General features: G+C 45.0%; 2 protein-coding genes across 2 annotated transcripts; both read left to right on the top strand.

The window, feature by feature from the left end:
- The first annotated feature begins 2,694 nt into the window (after positions 1-2,694).
- On the top strand, positions 2,695-14,389 carry LOC108919045 (protein FAM117A-like). Its single transcript, XM_029246545.1, has 7 exons — positions 2,695-3,120; positions 5,308-5,459; positions 7,415-7,510; positions 10,610-10,732; positions 11,991-12,135; positions 12,226-12,358; positions 12,688-14,389. The coding sequence occupies exons 1-7, from the start codon at positions 2,997-2,999 to the stop codon at positions 12,914-12,916; spliced, it is 1,002 nt and encodes a 333-aa protein (XP_029102378.1). The 5' UTR covers positions 2,695-2,996; the 3' UTR covers positions 12,917-14,389.
- Positions 14,390-18,202: 3,813 nt separating this feature from the next.
- LOC108919503 (cytochrome c oxidase subunit NDUFA4) lies at positions 18,203-20,902 on the top strand. Its single transcript, XM_018727497.2, has 4 exons — positions 18,203-18,342; positions 19,594-19,682; positions 20,234-20,294; positions 20,626-20,902. The coding sequence occupies exons 1-4, from the start codon at positions 18,301-18,303 to the stop codon at positions 20,680-20,682; spliced, it is 249 nt and encodes an 82-aa protein (XP_018583013.1). The 5' UTR covers positions 18,203-18,300; the 3' UTR covers positions 20,683-20,902.
- The last annotated feature ends 3,003 nt before the right edge of the window (positions 20,903-23,905 follow it).

A 23,905-nucleotide genomic window follows, 5' to 3' on the forward strand; every position in this document is an offset into this window, starting at 1 on the left:
GTGGGAACAGAGGCCATTGTGGAGACCGGCCAGGGGAACGGAAACTGGACTGGACCTAGAGTGATCCGGGGGCTGGTCCGACACCAACAAGCATCGGCTAGAGGAGCTGCCCCAAAGGCAGAACAGGAGAAGGGACCAGGAGAGACCACCCAGGAGGCGATAGGAAGAGGGGGACTGGACATGGACCAGAACAAGAGGGGAGCAGTTCTTTGCCGAGGTACACTGAACAGCACCTTGGAAAAGAAAAGAGGAAGAGGAGAGAGGAGGAAAAGAGTATATGGTGCAGGCAACGGACCTTGGTGCTGAAAACAAGAGCGGAGCCACAGCTAGGGTGGGTCGCACTGAGGGCAGTGGAGATGGTGGTAGGAAAAAAATTTGTTTGGGAGGCTCATGCTGGCAGGATCTCCTGAGAATGAGTGCAGAGAGGAAGGAATCGAGGCTGCACCAAGCTGGGGCTGCCTGAGGTCGGGCAGAGCAGAAGGCAGGCAAACAACCATCAAGCAAGAATGCCAGGAAGGAACCGGAAACAGCGGCACGTGCAGGACTTACCAGTTTGAGGGAAAGAGGTTTTATGCGTCATGCATGATTGACAGCTGGGCCTGGCCTTGGGTTTGGTCTAATACTTCACTCCTGAAATTACACTTTAAGAAGATCCAATTTGTAGATGTGGAGAATGCTTGTGATCATAACCCCCAGGGTGCTGGGGGACAACAGGACGTTGGGGTTACTGCCATATGCTATTTGACCTCTGCACTTGAGGTGTGAGAGCTCCAACCCCGTTCCCACTGTTAAGGGAACCTAGTCTGCACTTGTGTCAGCCTCTTCCAGCCCTGTGTGTCGTCTCACCTCCTGTCAACGGTTTTCTGGGACAGACACAGCTGAGCTTGGAAAAGGGCTGCACTGGATCTGTACAGCACACCAATGTACAGTAACACACACATTCACACACACGCATAAATACATCTGTACTCTGGGCAATTTATGGATCAGCAAATGCAAAAAAACAAGTTTCTTTAAAAAGTGACTAAAACATCTGAGTAATGAAAGTATTAATAATAGCTCTGTGGTTCTGGGGGAATTTTTTAGGTGAGGTACCTATAGTTATTAACATTTTGGTTTTGGCAGTCGGGCATGCTTTCAAAGTTCATTTCTAGTTATTTGACCTTAGTTAAAAACTTCAGTCGTGTCATGTATTTAATAAAATCAGAACTAAGATTTTTTTTTGGGCGTTATTTTTTCCACATGAAGACTTTTAGTGGGGCTTGGCTATGCTAGTGCTGCCAGTGGCGAAAGCAGTTAAAGTACCACGATCACTCCAGCTGTACCCTGCATACCCACGTTTTACCACGAGCCCCACACAAACCTTTATGCGTATGATGTTTATCAGACCTTTGCGAGACATTGAAAAGTAATTCTTGTGCTGCTACTGTACTGACTCATAATGATAATAATTATGTAATGCTGCCCCCCCCAAACCCCCACCCCCACCCTGGGTGATAATGCTCATTCTATCCTATCCCCTCTGGGAGAGCCCTGTGCAGGCTTGTTATCTGTCAGCTTCTCCCATACCTTCGCCGGCACTCCCTGCGTACACCATGCGGGGGCCAGTTATCTAGCAGCAGGCATACGGCCCTGCGGCCCCCCGCACCCACACAGCGACCTCCTCAGCAGCCAAATTGCAGCATCCACCCCATCCCACCCCATCCCGCCCCAGCATGACACTCGAACATACACAGGCTGTGCAGTCTTGTCTATTTTGGCAATCTCGTACAAATAATATTAACACTAACATAAATTAATTGTCAAGTGTTAAGTTCAGACAAGACACAAGTGCTGTATTTTGACAACTGAAACTACTGGACAGAACTGATGAGTGTAAAAACTGGTACAAGTTTCACTAGTACTATTAAACAACATGCAACGTCCAGTTCCACAGAATTAGCTCTCATTTGACATGTTAGGTCGAACCCGAAACATTACCAATGATTTTTTCTTTAGTGCAAAAAGTGTCAACAGTACAAACCAGAAGGAGGAAAAGTGGTTAATTAATGTTAATAGCAGGAGTGTATGGAAGAGGTGTGGCTCGATTGAATGATGGGTGTTTTAGCCAATGGAACTGACCGCTGCTTCCTGCCATCCAATAAAATCAAGGCATATGTTTTCGGTTCCGCCCCTGCAGTTAAATGAGAGCGAGGCACGCGGCTGTGTCAATGAAGAAGTGGCGCGCGGCGAGAGACTTTCGGCACCTCGACGAAAGTTTAGTTAGTAAATGTTTGTGTGTGGGGTTTTCCTGGTTGCAAAGCGCTCACAGTGAAGTGTTTGGTCGCCTCGTAACGTTTAAGTTGGCCTGAGGTTCAGTTGAAAAGTCTCGAGTCGAGTCGAGGAAATGAGTGAGCGCCTCGCGCAGGGAGGGTGACGAGCTGCACCTACCTGGTCCTGAAGCGACTTTTATCACTTCGTAACTGCGGTTCGGCTTCGCTCTTCGAGGCCCTGTGGCTCCAGAGCGTGTAGAGGAAGCGTGGTTTGTAGGAAGTTTGTGCTGAGAAGTTCAGAAGTGTGTTCTGCTGGTCTTCTGGACCCGTGCTGCTCCTGCTGATCAGCTGATCCTTAGATCTGCTGGTCTTCTGGACCGGTTCTGGTCTGCTGATCAGCTGATCCTTAGGTCTGCTGGTTTTCTGGACCGGTTCTGGTCCGCTGATCAGCTGATCCTTAGGTCTGCTGGTTTTCTGGACCGGTTCTGGTCCGCTGATCAGGTGATCCTTAGGTCTGCTGGTTTTCTGGACCGGTTCTGGTCCGCTGATCAGGTGATCCTTAGGTCCGCTGGTCTTCTGGACCCCTGCTGATCAGCTGATCCCTTGGTCCGCTGGTCTTCTGCACCGGTGCTGGTCCACTGATTTGTCCTCTGGTTCCTCTCTCTGGTAGTCCTCTGCTCCCGTGGCCTGGTTGTCTCCTGGTCCATTGGCCTTGTGGTCAGTGGCGCGATTGGACCCCGGAGGATGTCGTGCCGAGGTGGCGCGGGGATGGTCCGCGGTGGCCCCTCTGCTCTTCAGCCCCTCAAGGCTACGGTTCCCTTCCAGCTGCATAGCAAAACACAAGTGGTGCTGAAGGATGCCAAAACAGGTAGGGTCAACATCTCAGTCTAACTTTTCAAGACCATGCACCCAAAGTGTTTTGGGACACAAGTATCTGCCAGTTATCCCCTGAAGGACATTAACTTGGGTTTTAATGGGTTAGTATTTTTGTTAGCTTATAGGGGGCTCTTAGCATTTATTGAAACGCCACCTTGATGTCAAATGGCATCAGTGGAGATTTAATTAAATAGTCATAGTGCGTGTATATGTATCAGTCCCTTTTCTCACAGGTTAATGGTCTGTAAGCCAGTTGTTTTTGTTAGACAACTAGTTAACTAAGTTAACTAATTGTGCCAATATATACACATGTTGCTGCTGTCTGTGCTGATAAACACACTTATTGTTCTGCACATGATTTTCTCAAAAGTCTTTTAAAAATCCTGATCTGTGCCCTAAGTTTGGCGGAGTGGTGCATTCAGGGCTGCATTTCAAGTGTTTTTTTTTTTTTTTTCTGTCTTGCCAGTCCATAAAACATCTCAAAATTAGTTGATACTTATTCCTTGGGATACAAGTGTCGTGTAAACGTGACATAGGTGTGAATTGAACAGTTGCATTGAGAAATGTGTGAACTATTGCATGTTTAAAAACCCAGGCATTTATGCCTTATGAAGGGTTATCTTCGTATGTGTTCTGTTTGCCTTCGTAAGAAATCATAATGTGTTGCCTGGTTAGGCTCCAGTTTGCCGCGACTCTGCCTGGGGCAGTTTCAGACGTGCATGTGTGTTCTAAAATTTAGGTAAATGACAGATGCAGTAGTAAGGTGTACATAAGCAACCCTTCTTTCTAAGGGCAAAGTGAATTTCTGTGCTCTATCCATTGGGTTATGCTTTAAATTAATATATCTGACACTTTTCTCCAAAGCAGCTTACAATATTAATCTATTTACCCATTTATACATCTGGGTAATTTTCCTGGGACAATTTAGCATTAGTTCCTTGTTTAAGGGCACTACAGCTGGAGGTGGGATTTGAACCTGCAACCTTTGGGTCCAAAGGCAACAGCTTGAACTATTACATTCCCAGCGCTCTTGCATGTAATGCTTAAGTAACAGCGCACCGTAGTAAATATGGCCAAAGTGCTGTGGTGGGCTGCGGGAAGTGGCTGAATGTTCTCCAAGGACTGGGGTTTCTTCCCAGCAAGCTGAGCGTTATGCAGTCAACACAGTGCAATGGGGAAATGGGTGCTTTCACAAACCAGGATTTGACCACTTCCTCGAGCTGTGAACCTGGAACATACAGTATTTATAATGTCCACGTGATGGAAATGAGTTCTCATTTAACAGGCGCTTTCCCCACAGTGACGCACAACGGTTATTAACTAGTACCTCACTGACATCTTTTCTGACAGCTCTAGATAGCCTGCACCGACCCTGCCCCCTCATAATCATTCAGCCATCTATACAGCAGATCAGTGCAAGACACGCACACACGGAACTACAGTTGTTTAGAATGGCCTGGTAGAACTTTTACTGAAAGACAGAAAATACATGCATCATGTATATGAACAAAGAGCACAGCGGCGCAGGGGGTTGCACTGGTGTCAGTGTGATTGGACAAGGAGTCGTCTGCTGCTATCTCACAGTGCCTGGGTGATGCAAAAGAATGTGGGTTCGATCCCCACTCAGTCTGTGTGGAGTTTGCATGTTCTCCTCGTGTCTGCATAGGTTTTCTCCGGGTGCTCCGGTTTCCTCCCACAGTCCAAAGACATGCTGTTCAGGTTCCCCCATAGTGTATGAGTGTCACGGAGTGAGTGTGTTTCACTGATGCATGGATGAGCAACCCCTTGTAAGTAGTGTATCTAGCAATGTAGTCACCTTGGTGAATAAGGTGTGTGGGCTAGTAACACTACATAGTATCCATTGTAAGTCGCTTTGGACAAAAACGTCTGCTAAGTGAATAAATGTGTCTTCTCAAAACCCACTCAATAGTGAGTGAGCAACTGTATGTGTGTGAGAGAATGTCAGCTAAATAAGTTAATCAGCAGATGCCTTAATGACTTGAGTAAAAGTGTAGTTGATTAGTTGGTTAATAGGCTGGTCCTCAACTAGTAAGACTTTCATTGTAATGAATAAATTGGTTTGATCAGTCATATGTCACACGTGTGTGTGTGTGTGTGTGTGTGTGTACACATGCATATACACACACCGTTCTTGTTGTGCGTTCTCCTTTGCTGACAGCTGAGAAAGCAAAATCGCTGCCCCCGAAGTCGAGCATCCGCCGCACGTTGTCCTTGGACACGGTGGTCATCGGACCTTACCTGCAGGGCCAGTGGCCCAAGGAGCTGGAGCAGCAGCAAGGGCTCGATTACGTGAATGACAAAGCGACACAGGTAAGTGACCGTTGCTTTGTCATGGCAGTTGCTGCAGGCTCCAGAAAATGGTACTGTTTTATATAGCATTGCATGCAGTACATTACTGTCCTTGTGGTACTAAACTGTGAATAAGAGACTTCACACTTCAGCCTCAAGAGTTGCCTCTTTATATCTGTTTGTATCAGTTAAGAGATGACTCTGGACTTACTTTATTTTAATTTCTTCCACTTTGGTGTTTGTGGTCATACTAATAGTTCCAAAGGGATAATTTGACTCTGAATGGAGATAAACCTGGTACGGTTATTTATGCCGGATGGTTAAGTAGCAGTCAGACGTACATCTGGTGTGCAAACAAATGCAAAGTGAAACAAAAAAACTCGAATCTCATAGAAACAAAATATGGCAACAGTGAATCATCCTGTATCCTGTTGCATAGCAGGGAGATGGACAGCTTTGCAGGGTGGGGGGGGTGGAATGTTTGTTCACATTTATTCATTTAGCTCTTTTCACCAAAGTAACTTACAGGGTTAAGGCTACAATTATTTATCCATTTATACAGTTGGGTAACTTTTTCTGGAGCAATTTTAGGGTAAGTACCTTGCTCAAGGGTACTACAGCTGGAGGCAAGGATCGAATCTGTGACCTTTGATGTCCAAAGACAGTAGCTCTAACCACTACGCTACCAGCTGTCATGTAATGTAAACGACCAGCTGGAATGTAATGGTTAAGGACGCACATGGGTATGGATGGGTAGGCACACTTGGTGCACAAGAAGTGAAGGCTTGTATCTCCACAGGGGTCCTTCTGTTGTCCCCTTGAAGGTATCTAAAGGGTGTTTGTGCAGCAGAAAAATCCTCTTCTGTATCCTCAGCTGCTGAGCAAATGAGTCGGCTGCTAATTGAATTCTGAGCTGGGTTGCTGTGCTTCAAACCGCTCTGCAGCGACTGCACTCAGTGTCGAGGGTAGTACTGTAGTAAGTGTGGGTGGTTTTGCTCAGCCTGAGCATCGCTGGATTCTCTTGGCTGTGAGCAAGAGGCCGTGCTCATTCTGAAAGAAATGGGCGGAGGCTCTCAGGAGGCTCTGCGGCTGGCTGGCGGGCAGGGATGAGCTCGCTTGCTTCCTGAGGAGTCAAGCGAGCGCAACCACAGGCGTGTGAAAGAGCCGTCAGCTGATGGGGCTTTCTGGGCACAAGCTGCGCCCCGTTGGCCGACACTCGCTCTGCAGGCAGCAGTCCTGTACCCACATCCTCCGTGCATGGGCAGGCCTGCAGTGCAAACAGGGTTTTGTGTGTATTAACAGTGTCGACTTTAACACGCTTTCAGGTTCTGGTTTTTTTTCCCTCCCCCCCCAGCGGCTAATCGGTGATGAGCCAAATAGGTAAAAACGCAGTAAAGGATGCTCTGCGGTGTGATACATGCTGCTGCCAACAGGATGCGTGACGTGTGACTTGTGACGTGTGTCCTTTATTCATACTTGAATAAGTCTTAAGTCTGGTGTCTCACAGTGCTGCCATTGAATGACAGATTGACATTAATTTAGCAGATGCTTTTCTCCAAAGCAACTTCCAATGAACTCTAGTGTTATCAGCCCACACACCTTATTCACCGTGGTCAGTTACACTGCTTGATACACTACTTACACTGGGTCACTCATCCATACATCAGTGGAACACTCTCTGTGTCACTCCCATACTATGGGGTAACCTGAACAGCATGTCTTTGGACTGTGGGAGGAAACCAGAGCACCTGGAGGAAACCCACACAGACACAGGGAGAACATGCAAACTCCACAGACTGAGCAGGAATCGAACCCATGTCCTCTCACACCACCTAGGTGCTGAGACAGCAGCGTCACTCACTGTGCTGCCCACATTTAAGTTTGTCTTTTGATAAACTTACTGCATTTTAATTAAAGAAGGGAGGTCCAGCTGTTTTCCTGCGTTGGACTGATGGTTGTCCCTCTGTCCTCTGCAGACACCCAGCTCATGGTCAGAAGAGACCCAGGACAGAAGAGGGTGTGGGAGGCACAAGCGCTCTGCATCGTGGGGCAGCGCAAGGCACCTGAGGGAGGCCAGTACTGCTAGTATTACTAGCCTGTAGCCCCTGGCTGCTTACTGCTTTTCTGAATTTGCTGTTAAATATGATAAGCTTAGTTTACACGACTGAGCTATTTGCTGGCAGCTAACTGGAAAATGTATTTGCCCCATTTGATGTTTGATCTTTTGTGTTGACTTTGTCAGTTCTAGTAGTATATGAATGCAGCCCAAGAAAGAAAAGTGGTAACAATATTTGTCATTTCATTGAAGATGATACATTATCATAGGTGTGAAAAAGCAATTGATCCTTCAGTTAATAGTTGGAGTGGAATTTTGGTCGTTGACTCCACGCAGGCCTGTGGTAGCTCAGCAGCATTTACCAGCTTTGAGTATGAACAGCTCTTTTCAGATCTTGCCACTTATGTAAATTACAATTTGGCGTAGTACTTTGAGCAGGCCATTCCATAATTTTAATGTTTTGCTTTTTTCAGCAATTCTGATATTGCATGTTTGTGGCCATTCTTTTGCTGCATAACTCTTCTGTGCTTCAATTTGTGGACTGATGGAAAAAATGTCTTCTTTACAATTTCTGATAGAAGTATGAATTCACTGTTCCTTCAGTAACGGCAAGTTATTGGCTACCTGTGGTAGCAGAACTTCCCCAGCCCATTGCTCTGCCACCACCGTGTTCAACTGGCAGCAGGTTCTTACACTGAAGTGTAGCATTTAGGTTTCAGCAGATGTAATGAGGCCCATGTTGTCCAAAAATTTCTACACTTCATTGATCAGGCCACACACTTCTTCAAAACTCTTGATGCATCCAGGTGGTCTTTGAACTGTAGATTAACCTGCTCAGTCTTTTATGTGAGCGGTGGTTTCTGCCTTACTGCTCATATATCACACTTCTGCATAGTGTCTTCATAAATGTGGACTCATGAACATTGACTTGAGCTGAGGATAGTGAGTCCTGGAGGTCCCTGGATATTGCTCTGGGGTTCTTTTAAGCTTGTTAATTATTTTATCTTGCTTGTGGAGAGATTTTGGCAGGATAGGCACTTGGAGGTAGACTAATCACTGTTCTGAACTTGCTCATTTGGTCATTGTAGTTCAAAGCCTTGAGATTTCAGAGCCTCTGGTATGGCTGCACAACACTGTTCAGACTAATAGGCTTAAGCAACTTTTTCCCCCAGAGGTCTTAAATGTTTTTACCATGGCATGATGCACCTCTAGGATCCTCTGTTTGGCCAACTTTGCTATTTAAGGTTTAAATAGTTAAAAATGATGTTGGCCAGAATTGGTCCAAATCAGGCCTCGGTGAATTTGAACAGTTGACTCTAATTGACTTAATTTTGTGTTCGTTAAAGTAAGGAGGGCAATAACTTGTCACAATTAAATGTGACATTGTAAATATTTTGGGCACCAGGGGAATCGCATAAAGTCATACATCTGTCACTTTTCTGCTCTTAGGCTCCTCTCTAATGCTATTAGAACTGAGAAAGATCTGCTTAAAAAGCTGTGCCCAATAGATGAAATTGGAAAGGAGGCGAATACTACTTCACTTTCATTGTTGTTTATGTCCTTACTTGGTGGATTTTAACATCTTAAATATCATGGAAGCAGTTCTGAATAAATGTTGAATGGTTGAGTGGATTTGAACATTGTTGACCTTTGCATAGGTGTTGTAGCCTCTAAAGTGTTGAGTGTACAGTTTGTTGTGGCAGTGTGTCTCCTTGTTAGAGAGAAACTCTCTCTCCACCGTTGCTGTTCTCACAGATTGCCAAACTCAAACACTTGCAACAGCGACTAAAGCATGGGGGTCGCGGGGGGGCGTGAGAGAGACTACCCATCAGTACTTTGGGGTAGTGCCTCAGGGACCACCCAGGTACCCCACATACACAACCCTACCCTCTCCTCGGTTTTGTCTCCATGTGCTTTTTTTTTTTTTTTCTGTCTAGTTCTTCTGTATTGTGCTCTATATAGTCATACACTAGACATACATCAGGTAGTTTAAAGCACCATAGCGTTGACGTCAGCTTTTGACAACTATAGTCTTCGGGGACTTGATGTTGAAAGGTGCGTGTCCATTGCCACTGTAATTGAGTCCATGCATTTTTTTTTTTCCCCCCCCTCTTGGTTGTCTTCCTTTTTCCTTCAGCTATTCCAGGCATTATAGTCTTGAGAATATGATCTTTGCATGACATGTCCAAAGAATAACCCCTGTCTTTGGTGCTTCTCATGAGTGTTCTGGACTGATTTGATCCACCATCCATCTGTATGTTTTCTTGGCAGTCCATGGTGGTCTTAACTTTCCTCCAGCACCAGAGCGCCAAGGAGTGTCCCCCCCCCCCCCCCCCCCATCCTTTAAGTCTGAGTTTGGCATCCATGTATAGCATTATTGAAAATACCACTGCTCAAACAGGTTTAATTTTTGTGAATATGATCCCACACCATATCTGAAGACCTTTTTCCTGGTCTTTCACACCAAAGTCTACACAACTAGTTTAAAAACCTCATATTTAGGATGAGGCCTTTGGATGTTATATTGTTCGTTCAGCTGACCAAAAGTGATGACACTGCAACTGCAGTTCTTCACAAAAGTTCTTTGCACATTTTGCCCTTTAGATATAAGCTTTGAGCCCAAAGAGCCTCAAATGCAAAGAAGGTCATTGATCATGCGTGGTTTTTGCAGAGCCTACGCACAGTGAGCCCTTGAGCCGACGTTCTAGAAACTCCACTCACCACAACTGTGTGAGCCCAGGAGCAAAAAGGGCACGCGGCCGCCTGTCGCGGTGAACGGGCAACGGGTGTGCGCTCTCACCCCCCGAGAGAAAAAAAACTATCAGAGGAAATGAATCAAGTTAAAGTGAAGCAACAGGAAAATGGAGATATAAAAACATACTTCTTCTTTTCATTGGGCCTGGTTTCATACAGCTGCTGCCACAGATGTTGTGGCTAAACTTATGCTTGAATTTTTGTCACATGCATGATGTGACATGCTTGAGAATGCTTATTTAAATAAGCAACCAGAGATGGCATGTGACTTCGGTAGAATCGGAACACATCAGCAGAAGTGCCGTGTATTCCTTGGGAAAATGGTCTCATCGTGTGTGTCCTTCGTGTGATCTGTCCTCAGACACTACCAGTTCCCATCCTCCAAACAGCCCTGAGCCGGCTGACCCTGCGCCACAGTGTGGAAGCCCTCAACCAGGAGCTGGAGGGGGTCTTTGTGTGCGAGATGCCTGAGGAGCGGCACAAGGTGGGTTCATTTCCACAGCCTTCTGGAACCCGTCCACTCGCATCCCTGGACAAACACATCCACAGTGTGGGCTCTGCTTGGAGTCTCTTCTCAAATCACATTATGAAATCCATGTATCAGGTCCATTTAGGGGGGATTTATTTTGTTGATGCCATAAATAGATGCAGGTTCAGAACAGCTCAAAAGTTACAGGTTCAAATTCCTCCTCCTGCTGTAGTACCTTTGAGCAAGGTACGGTCCCTAAATTACTCCTTTATAATTACCCCCATGTATAAAAGGATCAATAACTGTAAGTAGATTAATGTTGTAAGTCACTTTGGAGAAGTGTCAGCTAAATTAATGTAAATGATTATATATATAATCTGCAAACAGTGCAATACAAATATGGGTAGGAAAGCAAATGCAATTAAGCTCAATGTATATGCAGGTGACACTGTACTACTAAATGCATACAGCTAATGAGACAAAAGCAAGCAGTTCAGTGAATAGATAATTCAATAAATGTAGAAAATGATAATCATGAATGGTGTACTTTGTAATGATGGAGGTATAATGAAGTTGCCAGCCACTGACTGAGGAGAGGAAAACAAACTCCAAACTGACTGTTTCAGGACCATCCCCCCCCTTAGACCAGAGTGGTCCAGACCAGTTGGCTCCCTACAGTCAGCTTTGGCCATAAGTCTGCTTGGGTCAGTTTAAAGTTCCTAATTAGGTGGCCTCCTACACTGCATTACAACACCTCGATCATTCTGGCTTTCGGTGATTGTGGTGGCTCCAGAGCCTGTACGATGTACCAAGAAACGATGTAATAAAGTTGTAAAACGTTTGTGAAACCCGGTTGTGTATCTAAATTGAGCAACATGAGCACATTGCCTTAAACAAGTTCTTTTTAATATGATCTGTTTGCAGTCTTCTTCATGCTGCACTGTTGTAAGGCTTCAGCTGTGCAAAGAAAGCACCGGAAGCATGTTGTCATTTGTCCTCTTGCTGCATGTGACCTATGTGATGACATTAATTTTGGTTGGTGTAGTGGTTAGAGTGGCTGCCTTGTACTTTTCCCAAAAAAAAAAAAAAAAAATGAACACTTGGATTCAAATCCCACATCTAGCTGTAGTACATTTGAGCAAGGTGCTTACCCTGCATTGCTCCAGTAAAATTGCCCAGCTGTATAAATAGGTAAATAACTAAGTAGTTTACCACAGTATCGCTCTCTGGAGGAAAGTGATTCATTTAGCTGACATTGTAAATGTTTTACTAGTTTCTGGAGGTCCCCGATGGCCACAGGGCTCCGGTACCAGCTCAGAGGTGCAGCACTGGCTTGCAGAGTGACCCATCCCCCGTCCTCCTGTCCTCATCTCCGTCTCCCTTTGCTCTGGGAGAAGTGCCTTCAGATCTGGACAGAGGTCAGTCCCAGGCCTTTCTGTTCTGAAGGTCTCTTTATTTACCCACCCATAACTGAGTGATTCTTATCGTGACCTGTTGCTTACTTCCAGAGCTGTTGGGTCGCAGCACCGCAGAACCCTCTTTCCTGCTTCTGTCGTCCTCTCCACGTCCCAACAGGAGCTACTCCTTTCAGAGGGAGCCCCCCGAGGGCTGCGAGAGGGTGCGAGTGTCTGAGGAATCCCCGTGAGTATCTTGACACACTTCACTGCAGGCAGCTCCAGCATCCTGACACTGTATTGATACACTTTACAGTTGTACAGTTCCTTTGCAGTTGGGAGTTCTTGTTTTCCTTTCAACTACCCCAGCTGTCTCACCTAATAGTTTAGCTCTAACTGCTATTTCTCACACTTAGAAATACTGGATCATTCCCAGTGACTTTGTTTGGTGCTCTAGGTTAAATCATGAGAATTGGCATCTATAAAAGTGAACCATTTAGAAGTTTTGCCAACTAATTTTAGTCTATGTATGTTATATATATTTTTTTTCTAAAATATATTCCTCCCCCCTGCCAGCTCTGCCTGTCTAGGCCAGTCCCCCTTCCCATTGTCCTGCCCCGATCCTAATAAGGTGAATTTCACACCGCGCAGCGGCTCTGCCTTCTGCCCCGTCAGCCTTCGGAAGCCCCTGCTGCCCTCCGTGGACTTCCTGTTGCGCAACCTGTCCGTGCCCCCTGTGACGGGTGGCTCCGCACAGAGCGTCGGGCCCTACCTGCCTGCTGACATGCCTGCCATGAAAACATGAACAATGAAAGCCCCTGATGGCGGGAGGGCTCGAGGCCCACCAGGTCTCAAAACATTCTTCCTGTCTCTTTGGTTACACTAAGAAGTGTACTGGGGGTGTAATGGAAACCAAAGAAATGACTTGGAAGGCATTGCTTTTTTCCGAGTGCCTTCGGGGTACAAGTTCTGTGGTTTAAGTTCCCGACAGGAAACGGTCACGTGGCTGTTTCTTGATCCCGTTGCTCCGAACAGCTCAGATGCTGGGGCTGAATCATGACAGTAGCTGAGAACGATATTCCACATTAAGGGATTTCATCATACGCATCCTCAGTGCGTTTTTCATTTCCCAGCATCCCGTGCCGTCCCTCGTATAGTGCCTTTTAACACTTCCGGCAGTAGTACCAGAAGTAACGCATCTGTGAATATCAGAATGAAAGATCTTGTGATGTTTACTTTAGGAGCTGAGAAGTAGCCAGTTACAACTCCCCAAAGTATAAAAAGGTAAGTGGCACTTGCAGGGAAAACAAAGTTAAAATCAATAGTTTAACATTGTAGAGTAACACAACTGACACAGTAGGACTAATATTGTAACTAATTCATAGGTTTGTTACACATTTAATGTTAATTATGCAGTATGGGGAAATGCATAATTTGGACTGCTTTTTCTAATTATATTTTGGACTTGCACTGGTACAGTTGGCCTAACCAGTGACCTGATAGGAATTTTTTTTTGTAGAAAGGAAGTGAATAGTGGATTGTGATGTCACACTATTCTTTACAATTAGTTTATATTACAGTTGTATGTAGCTAATATGTAAACATTTCATATTTTCAGATGAAAGTAAGCAGGACCCTTTTTCCCCTTCAACTGAAAAAAGAAAAGGGGATAATAGCAGGTTATGCTATAATATTGCTTTTTTTAATTATTTTATTTAAACATGTGTGAGTGCCGTAAACAGTTGGTCCCTTTGGCCTTGTGAAAGTACAGACTGATTTGTTTAGCAATTGGAGTGGGAAGAGGTTTCCTCTTCTGTGGTCTGGCTGTGTCCAGTCCCTCTCCTGGGCTGGGTTCAAGTGACCAGTGAACTTGAGTGTCATTTTTCAGGTACTTTACTGTGTTGTACTTCACACCCCTTCCCTGGATCTTGTCCTCATCGGTTTGTGAGTGTAAATCACTATTGATTCGTGAAATATTCTGCTTAAATGTCAGAACACTTGTATTTCAAGTAGGGATTGTTTTTAAAACATCTTATGTTTGCACAATAAGCCATGCTGAGTCAACGGCATAATGTTGACTTTAACAATGGAATTCGATGGAGATAATTGCAGTTCAGTGATTGTTGCTACATAAGCTAATAAACATTAGTGTTCCTTTTTTTAAAGGAATATTTTTTTTAAACTGTTTGCTGTTTCCTCATCTGCACATTTCACCATGTTGAAATCAGAAGTTCAGGTGACTGAGTCAGTACTTTTTTTTTTTTTTTTCTTGCACCCCCCCCCCCCCCCCCCATTTGTTTTAACCCATATTTAAGCAATTGTTTAAGGTATTAAGTTTATAATGCTGTACATTTAAATAACCTATAACATTTTGCACTGTCATGGAGATGGTGGTTTGTTTGCAAGCCATTTATGCCTGGTTACTGTAATAAATGCAGTATAAATGGTGGAAGTGTGACTGGTACTTCTATGTGTATCAAACTAATATGGTATTTTTAAATGAAGAGCAGACTTGCATTTTAGGGGCCCATGAATGACACACACAGTGTGTGTGTGTGTGTGTGTGTGTGTGTGTGTGTGTGTGTGAATTGCTTCCATTTTAACATTTCCTCCAGCTGCATTACATAAGTTTAATCAAACTGTTGCTAAGTGCTTCAGGTTGCTGTTACTGTCACATGAGGATGCCCCCCCCCCCCCCAGGACATCATAGAGGAGATGAGTTATAAATAGAGGCATGAACACATGAGCTGCATCTCAGATGAATAAATTGCAGTCTGACTGAGGCAACTGACTCCTGCTTTACATGCAGAGCACAGGGTGTACTGTACATGTACCACAGTTACTGTTTTGCCTCATCTCCTGTGATTATAAATCACTGTGCTGGTGATCAATCTGTTACACAAGATCTCACCTGGAGATAGATATATACATACACACACACACACTGTCTGAGCTGTTCTTTAAATCTAGCTGTGCTGATGCTTATTTTGTACCATCATGCAGCATGGTTATGAACATGGTAAATGTTCATTGCCATGTTATGTGACACAGAAATGCATCCACTGCCCTAGTCTGTGCTACAGCAGGTTTTACTGTGATTTACACTCCCAGCGAGCCAAGTACCCAGTAGCTTGGGTGTGTGAGAACTGTGCAGCAGACACACACTTTGTGAGCCCTCTCTTCTCTCATAGGTGTCTTTCCAAGAGTCCTGTAGATTCTTCATTCCAGGGTTCCCTAATTTCTACAGGTCATGACACACGTGTCAGGTGAACTGGTGACCCTAGATTGCCCTTAGGGTGCCACTCACTGTGCATGCATGCTCTATGATGGACTGCATTCTGCCCAGGGTGTGCCCTGCATCTGGCTCTATGCTTCCAGGATAGGCTCTGGACGCCGGTGACCCTGCACTAGACAAGCAGGTCTCTTGCTCTCGCTCTATACTCTTTTCTTTTCCCCTAAATTCTCCAGCCTTTCTGTTCCTCTGTCTCATCCATTTCCTCTTTCACACACATTATATTGCCTGCCCCCCCCCCCATAGCACTACGGTTCTCTGCAGGTCAGCTTCTTTAGTGCTTCTTCTGCTGTGCCTTTATAGGTATGATTTCCCCACTCACATATTGATCTGTTGTTCCTTATCAATATATGAAAATTTTCTACTCTCATTGAAGACAGTAATTTACTTAGCTTTTACCCATCTTCCAATCACAGGCTGTGCTTCCTGCCTTCTACCACGAGGGGGAGCCAATCACCTCCCAGTGGAAAGCCATTGTACTGTATGTTGGTAATATGGTGCAGAGTGAAACAGGGTAATGTGACTTATTAATGGTTCACGTCAACAGGAGAAATTGATTTTCATGAGGAAAGCTGCAGAATGCTTAGATGTGGGGGGAGGGAAGGGTCTGTTTTAGTTTTCTGGGGTCTGAAACAAGGCAGCAACAGCCTGGTACCCTGGTTGAATACCCCCGTAGAATAAGAATGCACTACTTCAGGTCTTTGGAAGATGAGCTGTCCATTTATGAGGACATGGGGCTCGTTTTATGAGTCCGGGAGCTGCGGCAGCCCTCGCCCGTTTGAGCCGCGGGCTTTGTTGCTCTGGGACAAGTGATGGGCCAGTAAAGCTGCTGCAGAAGCTCTTCTCTCCCTGGAGAAGCGCTGGAATCTCTGGGCCTCGGAAAGTCCTCCTTTCTGCAGGACAACATGAGGCCGTGCGCGTTTCTCCAACCAAACCTTCCTTCGGGGAACATTAACTTGCAAAGGCTTCCAGTTGTGACATTTGGCTGATTTTCTTTTTTCATTCATGCAATGTAATTTATTGCGCTTCTTGGCCGGAAGGGAACAAGCAGGAACTTCAGATTCCTTTAACTGTCCTGATAGCCACCTAATTTGCACAAGAATCCCTTTTCACTTCACTGCTGGAATTTCCCTTTGGCCCAAACTGCGCGTAAAACCTTTTTGTCTCATTTTCCTCAGTCCATCACTTCATGCTTGTAAAACGAAACCCTCTGAAACTGAAGGAATAAATAATATCAAGTGATGCTGGAGTTTTTTCAGCCACGTTTAACATGTTCGGGACACTTGGAAAAAAAACAAGAAAAGGTTTACGAGCCCTTTGGAACGATCTGGATCGTGGCAGTAATCACTCGTGTGATCTGATCATCACCTTCGTCACAATGAAGAGTAATTAGTGTGACGCATAGTTTGTAATTGAATTACAAATGTATTTAATGAATGTGAGAAGTATGTGGAGTGTGACAGAGCACTTTGCAGGTAAAATGTGTTTCCTGATGTTGGGTTTTTGCTGATATGATGAAGTGCTTTTGCATTAGTAGTTCTGAAAATGTGAACTTTGTTTTAGGAATTGCGTTTCAGTGACTGAAAAACTACAGCTATATTTTTGTTTCTGAACAAATATAGTCAATGAAACCCACAACTGCACACCTGCTAAACACGTGAAGGTAAATAAGCTGCTGTTACAGTTAAGTAGCTGTTATTGCTTGTTGAGAAAATTAAATGCTCTGATTAGCTGGTATTGAAAGTACTTTTAAAAATGTTACTTTAATTGGAAAGGTCGTTATAGTACTGTTGTCCTAGAGCGAAAATGAGGGTGAACGTGGTTGTGGAACCGAATTGGGGGGGAGGGGTTTCGGGTGCAAATTTACAGTACAACCAAACTCGCGCTGCGGCCAGAAGCAGCACAGCTCAGCTCCACTGGTCTTTGTTAAAGGTGATAATACTTTACAAGTGTGTGTAAAAATAAGGGCATTAACGGTGTGCAGGGGAAAGAGGCACAGAACTCGGAGCTGGACATCAGAGCAGTGAGGGCCGCGTGCTTCTTCCAGCTGTCAGTGCGTCTGGTCTCCTGTCCCCTGTTGTCCCAGTTCTACCCAGGTGGCAAAATCAGTGCAGCTCAACTGGGGTCTGGAAGCATCTGAGTTGTTTAGTGCCCCCTGCTGCTCAGCTGTGCTTACTGCACCCTCTGCCAGTACCACAACCACCACTACTACTAATAATATAGTAATAATAATGGTACAGTAGGTGATGTAGTAGTTACAGCTGCCAACTTCCACCCACAAAACCCACATTAGAATCCCACATCGTATTGCAACACCATTGACTGAGTAAGGTATTTACCCTGACTGGAGCTGTTTAAAAGGTCAAAATTTGCTTCGAAAAAAATCAGCAGCAAAATAAAGACAACAAAAACAATGCATTTAAAATCCAATTGAAGCCGTGGACAGAGAGAACAGTTGATTGAATGGCATCAGACGGAATGGACTCTTAGGTGTCCACTTTACTGCCTAAAATAATGGTACTGATTTTCATTCATTAAAGAAATCGTCCCATATGGGGTCGCGGGGAACCGGAGCCTACCCGGTAACACAGGGCGCAAGGCCCGAGGGGAGAGGGGACACCATATGGGACAAGCGGTTCTGAAAATGTGTGTGTGTATGTGTAAAGAAATCGTTTTAATATACATTAGTATTACTATTTGCTAATATGCTAAAAAAAAAAATGTAACACTTGATGGCAATTTCTAAGAGAGGCGCGTCCACAGACCGTGCACAGCTACAGCAGGCAATGACTGAGGCAGCCCGGGGTCCTCATTCGCAGGGCACCGCCGACTGCTGGTATCCTGTCCGTGAGTCCCTTTGTCGCGTGTGGAGGACACATCGGTCAGCAAGCAGCACGATGTTGAGCGCCGTGGGGAAGCAGTTAAGGAACCACCCGGCGGTAAGTTTGGTGAATGCGGTAACCGCGGGTGAGCGCGTGCAGTGCCCGAGCACGATGAGAAGAAGAAGAAGGCAGGGGCGCGCGCGGACAGGAGAACAGCGGTGACATTTTTGAATGAATGATCGTGACCGATAAGCCGCGGCGTCGTCAAAGACACGGACGGACATCGGGGACACGTTGAGCTCCTGGTGGAAACGCTGTCCGCCTTCAGGGGGATGGTTTCTACCTTTGGGTGATTTTTGAAAATCTTTTATTGCCGTTTTCCGGAGCCCGTGGGGCGCTCAGTGTGGCTCAGGGGCGTGGCCGGCGCTCGTGACGTGTCCGCGGCCGCCGTGACGTGACACAGCTAATAAATGTCACCGGTCAAAAGCAGAGGTCACATTATTAATATGGAGCCTCTTCAGTGCGAGTGCGAGAGATCGTCTAGGTCAGGGTGTACCCTGCTTTGTCCCTCATGCTTCTCGGATAGGCTCCGGACCAATAGGACCCCACAGCACAGTCCCTCATGGATTAATGGGACAGAAATCTTTTCCACACGTTCCAGCTGTCTTCATAACTGGAGCTCGTTTTAACTTACATGTATTGCTTTAATTGTTGCTGTTCTCCAGAATGGAAGTTACCTACCATTATTTACCTATTTATACAGCTGGGTAATTTTACTGGAGCAATTTAGGGTAAGTACCTTGCTTAAGGGTACTACAGCTGGAGGTGGGATTCGAACCTGCGATCTTATGGGTTCAAAGGCAGTGGCTCCAGCCACTACGCTACCAGCTGTCCTCCAATCACATGTGTCCAGTCAGCAGACACTTTGCTCTCATAGCGAATGCTGTGCAGCAGCATTTAACACACACCTCTTCGCCCAGGGTGACTTCCACCGTAACATACACTACTTACAGTGAGTCAGTCGTCTATGCACCAATGAAATACGCACACAGGGAACTTTAGAATCACCATTTAAATTGAAGACCATCTTTGCACTGTGTGAGGAAACCAGAGTACCTGGGGGAAACATACAGAGAACGTTCAGACTTGACAGGGACTCTCACAGCTCCTAGGCGCTATGACACGTCAGCGCTAACACATACACACACACCCACCCCCTTAAGATCCCACAGGGTTAAATTAAAAGTTGAGACTCATGAATTTCTTGCTGTACTGTGTTACTTCCTCACATGAATGACCTTGAGAATAGAAGTGGTGCTCAGTGGTCGCCCTTGTCCCACAATGGTCATTTTTGTGTTTCTCTTTTAGTTGATCCCACTCTTCATTTTCATCGGCGGTGGAGCCACGATGTCCTTGCTGTACCTCACACGCCTCGCTTTGCGCAACCCTGACGTCTCGTGAGTAGCCCGCCCCCCGAGTCATGGCTGCATTGGGGTTCGTGTGTGCTGTAACGCCCTGAGATGTTCTCCTTAAGCACATGCCCGGAACTGACCCGTAAATTTACATCTTTCAACTTTATCCACCGCTTTTACAAGTTGAAGCTCCTTAAACTGATTTACCCATTTGTACAGGTGGGTAATTTTTACTGCGTCCCTTCAAGGTGAGCACCTTGATCAAAGGCACTGTAGCAGGAGGTGGGATTCACACCTGAGTCCTTCAGGTGCACGGCGGTAACCCTAACCTCTCGGCCACTAAATTGTAGAACCCTTAATTAATACAGTAAAAAAGCTACCGTGCCGTATAAATGGGTAAATGAAGTACTTCCATTTAAGACTTTTAAGGTGCTTTGAAGAAAAGCGTCAGCAAAATGAAAAAAAACGTGCAGTTCAAAGCTACTGTACATAAGTAGCTGCCTGACATTGAAATGGTCAATATGTACACAATATAACATAATTATTATGTATTGCACATGATTGTCTAAAAATGAGATGCACTTTTTGTTCTGCAGATGGGATCGAAAGAACAACCCGGAGCCCTGGAACAAACTGGCCCCCAATGAACAGTACAAGGTACGAGCACAGCACAAACGCGGTACAGCGGGAGCAGCCTCTCCTGCCACTGGCACCGGTGTGCGGTCACCGCGGTATACCGCGGGAGGCCAAGCAGCACGCTTTTTCTTTAAGCCTATTAACGTTGAGGAATTATCTCATCATCGCTTCATTATCGTGTCCTTATCGTGTTAAAACACGCATATGTGCCAGAGTAATCCCATGAGACACCTTCCGTGGCAGGAAGTGTTGAGAAGCGGTGCCTTTCTCCGAAGGTTTTTCCAGCCATTTCTTTCGCTGTTACTGGTTTTGGAAGTTTGTTGCTGTGAATTCTCCCTTGGTTGGCTTGCAGCTCTTTGCTGTGAACACGGACTACAGCAAGCTGAAGAAGGACCGGCCCGACTTCTAGAGCTCCTGGGAGATGTCCTGAGTGACGTCGGGGAAGCCCACAAATTACCGGAAGCCAGAACCGCACAATTTTAACAAGTGTTCCAAGAAGCCAATGTACTTGAACTGCGCCATGTTCACAGAAGGGCCTTTCCACTCATTCCTGAAAAAGACTTTTTGCCTTTTTCCATAGAATTGTCTATAAATTTCAATAAAAGAAATGCATACTGAGAACAATTGAAGTTATTTTTTTTATTTGCTAGCAGTTCCACCTCTCCCGTGTGCCATGCCATTTAAAAAAAAAAAAAAAAAAAACGCTACAACGGCTTCTCTAAAGACCTTTTTCACAATGAGCATGGTAAAGTGGTGAATTTACACTTGCAACAGGTATTTAATTTACTGCTTAATACAGTATGTTTTATTTGTGCTGCCATTCAGAAAGTCAACCATCAGGACCGATTAGGAGGTTGTGTAAGTTTTTATTTTTAGCCATTGACGTTAATAAAAATACTGAAATACGTCAGTTATTAATTTACCATAGTTTACCTCAGATATTTACAGAACCTATCCAGTGAACAAATTGAGGGATGGAATTTACTACGCTTTTGCTGACTGCAGATTGGTGGTAAAAGTGACTGGATATACAAAGAAATGAGTTATGAGTGGACTTCCGGTCCCAGTTGTGTTTGAACTGGTGTGTTTTAATTTGTTTCTGCACCTTTCTGGGAAACATGATGACTGGACTTGTTTTTGTTTACTTTTGCAAGGCACTGTAAATAATCACCCCCCTGAAAGTCTGCAGCACGGAACGGATTTCATGTTATAATTGAGACATTTTTTTCCCAGTCAGTGTTTTTATCGTGAACTATTGGACCCCCACTTTTCATTTATTTGATTGCGGATGTTTTAAATAATATTTTAAACCGTTAGAGCAGCAGTTTACCAGTGCAAATCAGAATACTGTAACGACCCGTGTTACTGTTTTGAGCGGGAAATATGTTTAATGTAATTGGTTGGCGTTCGGTGACGTAGGGGGAATATAAGGGGGTGTTTGCGTCTGCCGAGGGAGAGAGAGCTTGGGGGAGTTAAGCAGGTTGGCGAGGCTGACTGGAGGGACTCGCGGGTCCTGGGGGAATCATCGGGGTCCTCACACCGAGAGCGTTATTTCCCTGTGTGCCGGTGTTCTAATAAAACGTTAGACATAAACGCTGCCTCTGCGTCCTTCTTCTCCCCATCCAAACCCACGGCGTTGCGCGCCATATTGTACCTCAGTCAGTTACCTCAGTCTTTCAATCAGTAACTGATCATTCTGGGGAAATGGGGCACTAATTAAAACAGCGCTATTAGAGGACACTACTACTACTACAGTACGTGTATATCACATAATGAACGCGTGTGCTGTAATATTATGCTCGAATATTAATATTTTTACCTGAAATATGCACACAGTGACAGTGAGTGTGTAGAGAGCACGGGCCACGGCATGATCCCCCGGGAGTGACCGACGCTCAACTTGCGTGGGACAAACGGTGTGATTTTACCACTTTATTCCTTTCCTTAACCCTTTACTCTTTCATTCGCAAGTGCCGAAGGACAGGGACGGTGAAGCGACTTGTGCGGGTCGCCGATCTGCCCCACCGCCTCAGCTCGAGCTACACGTCCGACTGATTCGCGCCCTCAACGCCGCGCATGCGCAACAGGAGATGCACCGCAGTACTACGCGGGTCGGCGACACCTGTCCTAAGGGAAAATAAATGGTATTTTGCGCATAAATAAATGTATTTTATGTAACAAAAAAAATCGAAATGTTGTTTGGAATTTGTTGGTGTTGGGCTAAAACAAAAACGCGCTATAGCGAAGAAGCGCAATAGGAGGCGATCAGAACGCAATACTAGTTGGAGGTGCTAAGTGTACAGCCTCACCCCCTACTTACGACCTATTCGACTTACGACCACCCGTACATACAACCAGAAAAAATACACACACACACACACACACACACACACACACACACACACACACATTTTCTGAACCGCTTGTCCCATAAGGGGCCGCGGGGACCCGGAGCATACCCGGCAACACAGGGCGTAAGGCCGGAGGGGGAGGGGACACACCCAGGATGGGGCGCCAGTCCGTCGCAAGGCACCCCAAGTGGGACTCGAACCCCAGACCCATCGAAGAGCAGGACCCGGTCCAACCCACTGTGCCACCGCACCCCCTTTAGAAAAAATACTGTATAAATAATTTAAAAAAATATATACGTAAATAGAAAAATTACACTTGGTTTTATGTGTGCCAGAGCTAACGTCTGTGTGGGTACGATACTGACCGTCAGACAATATCCTGGCATTGTGTCCATCACAGCATCTCAGTTCTCGCTCGCAGTTTCCATTTGGTAAGTGTGCGTTATTCAAGTAAATCTAACAAATTTTCCTGCTGGATTAAGCCATTATTGTATTAAACCCCAAAGAAGATAACAAGCAAGTGGAAAAACCCACAAAGATCCACAAAATACTTTAAATTGATAAAATAGAAACTAAAGAATGATAAGTACAGTACTAGTGTAGTATATTAAACACTTGTCTCTGGACCTGTGCAAACATCACACGCTGTGCCGCCCCACCATTAACCTCACTTGTAATAAAACATTCATTACACACATGTTCTGTGCACAGCTGTGACGAACGTGGTGAAAAGAAGACTCCAACACAGCCGAATATCTCAAAGCACCAAATTTTTTAATTGTCATTCATTAAGAATTCATTGTGTGAGTGCTGAGTACGTGCGGTGATGCAAAACTCAGCATGAACAAAAACAGTACACACCGGAAAAGTGACACACTCACCCATTAAACCCACTTTGACTGCTCTAATCCTTCTAATTTTTTATTTTTTACATGTATCTTGAGGTTTAAAAAAATTCTACAAACTTTATTAATGTATTTAAAACTTGTCAAAATACAAAAAGCACCCCAAAATCAAACACTTCCTTTGCATCACAATAAAATTAAAATAATAAACTTACCAATAACAACATAACAAACATTAAACTCTCTTCTCATTAAAATGACAGATGCTTGAAATGTGAACTCAAAAATTTAACTTTTATGCAATAGAATATAGAACCACTGGATGGCCAACATTAATAATAATCACAGTAAATCACAATAAAACAATAAATCAAGCCTGCAGTGTAAAATTTATGTTGCCATGCACCTGGATACCTCATTTGCGATGTAACCTGGG

Source organism: Scleropages formosus, chromosome 20 (genome assembly GCF_900964775.1).
Source record: "Scleropages formosus chromosome 20, fSclFor1.1, whole genome shotgun sequence".
Lineage (NCBI taxonomy): Eukaryota > Metazoa > Chordata > Actinopteri > Osteoglossiformes > Osteoglossidae > Scleropages > Scleropages formosus.

Bases quoted from the DNA above. Each gene is read 5' to 3' on its own strand.
- LOC108919045 (XM_029246545.1), top strand. From the start codon at position 2,997: ATGTCGTGCCGAGGTGGCGCGGGGATGGTCCGCGGTGGCCCCTCTGCT. The intron at 5,460-7,414 runs GTAAGTGACCGT...TGTCCTCTGCAG, and splicing joins TGAATGACAAAGCGACACAG to ACACCCAGCTCATGGTCAGA. The intron at 12,136-12,225 runs GTCAGTCCCAGG...GCTTACTTCCAG, and splicing joins GCCTTCAGATCTGGACAGAG to AGCTGTTGGGTCGCAGCACC.
- LOC108919503 (XM_018727497.2), top strand. From the start codon at position 18,301: ATGTTGAGCGCCGTGGGGAAGCAGTTAAGGAACCACCCGGCG. The intron at 19,683-20,233 runs GTGAGTAGCCCG...TTTGTTCTGCAG, and splicing joins TTGCGCAACCCTGACGTCTC to ATGGGATCGAAAGAACAACC. The intron at 20,295-20,625 runs GTACGAGCACAG...GTTGGCTTGCAG, and splicing joins CCCCCAATGAACAGTACAAG to CTCTTTGCTGTGAACACGGA.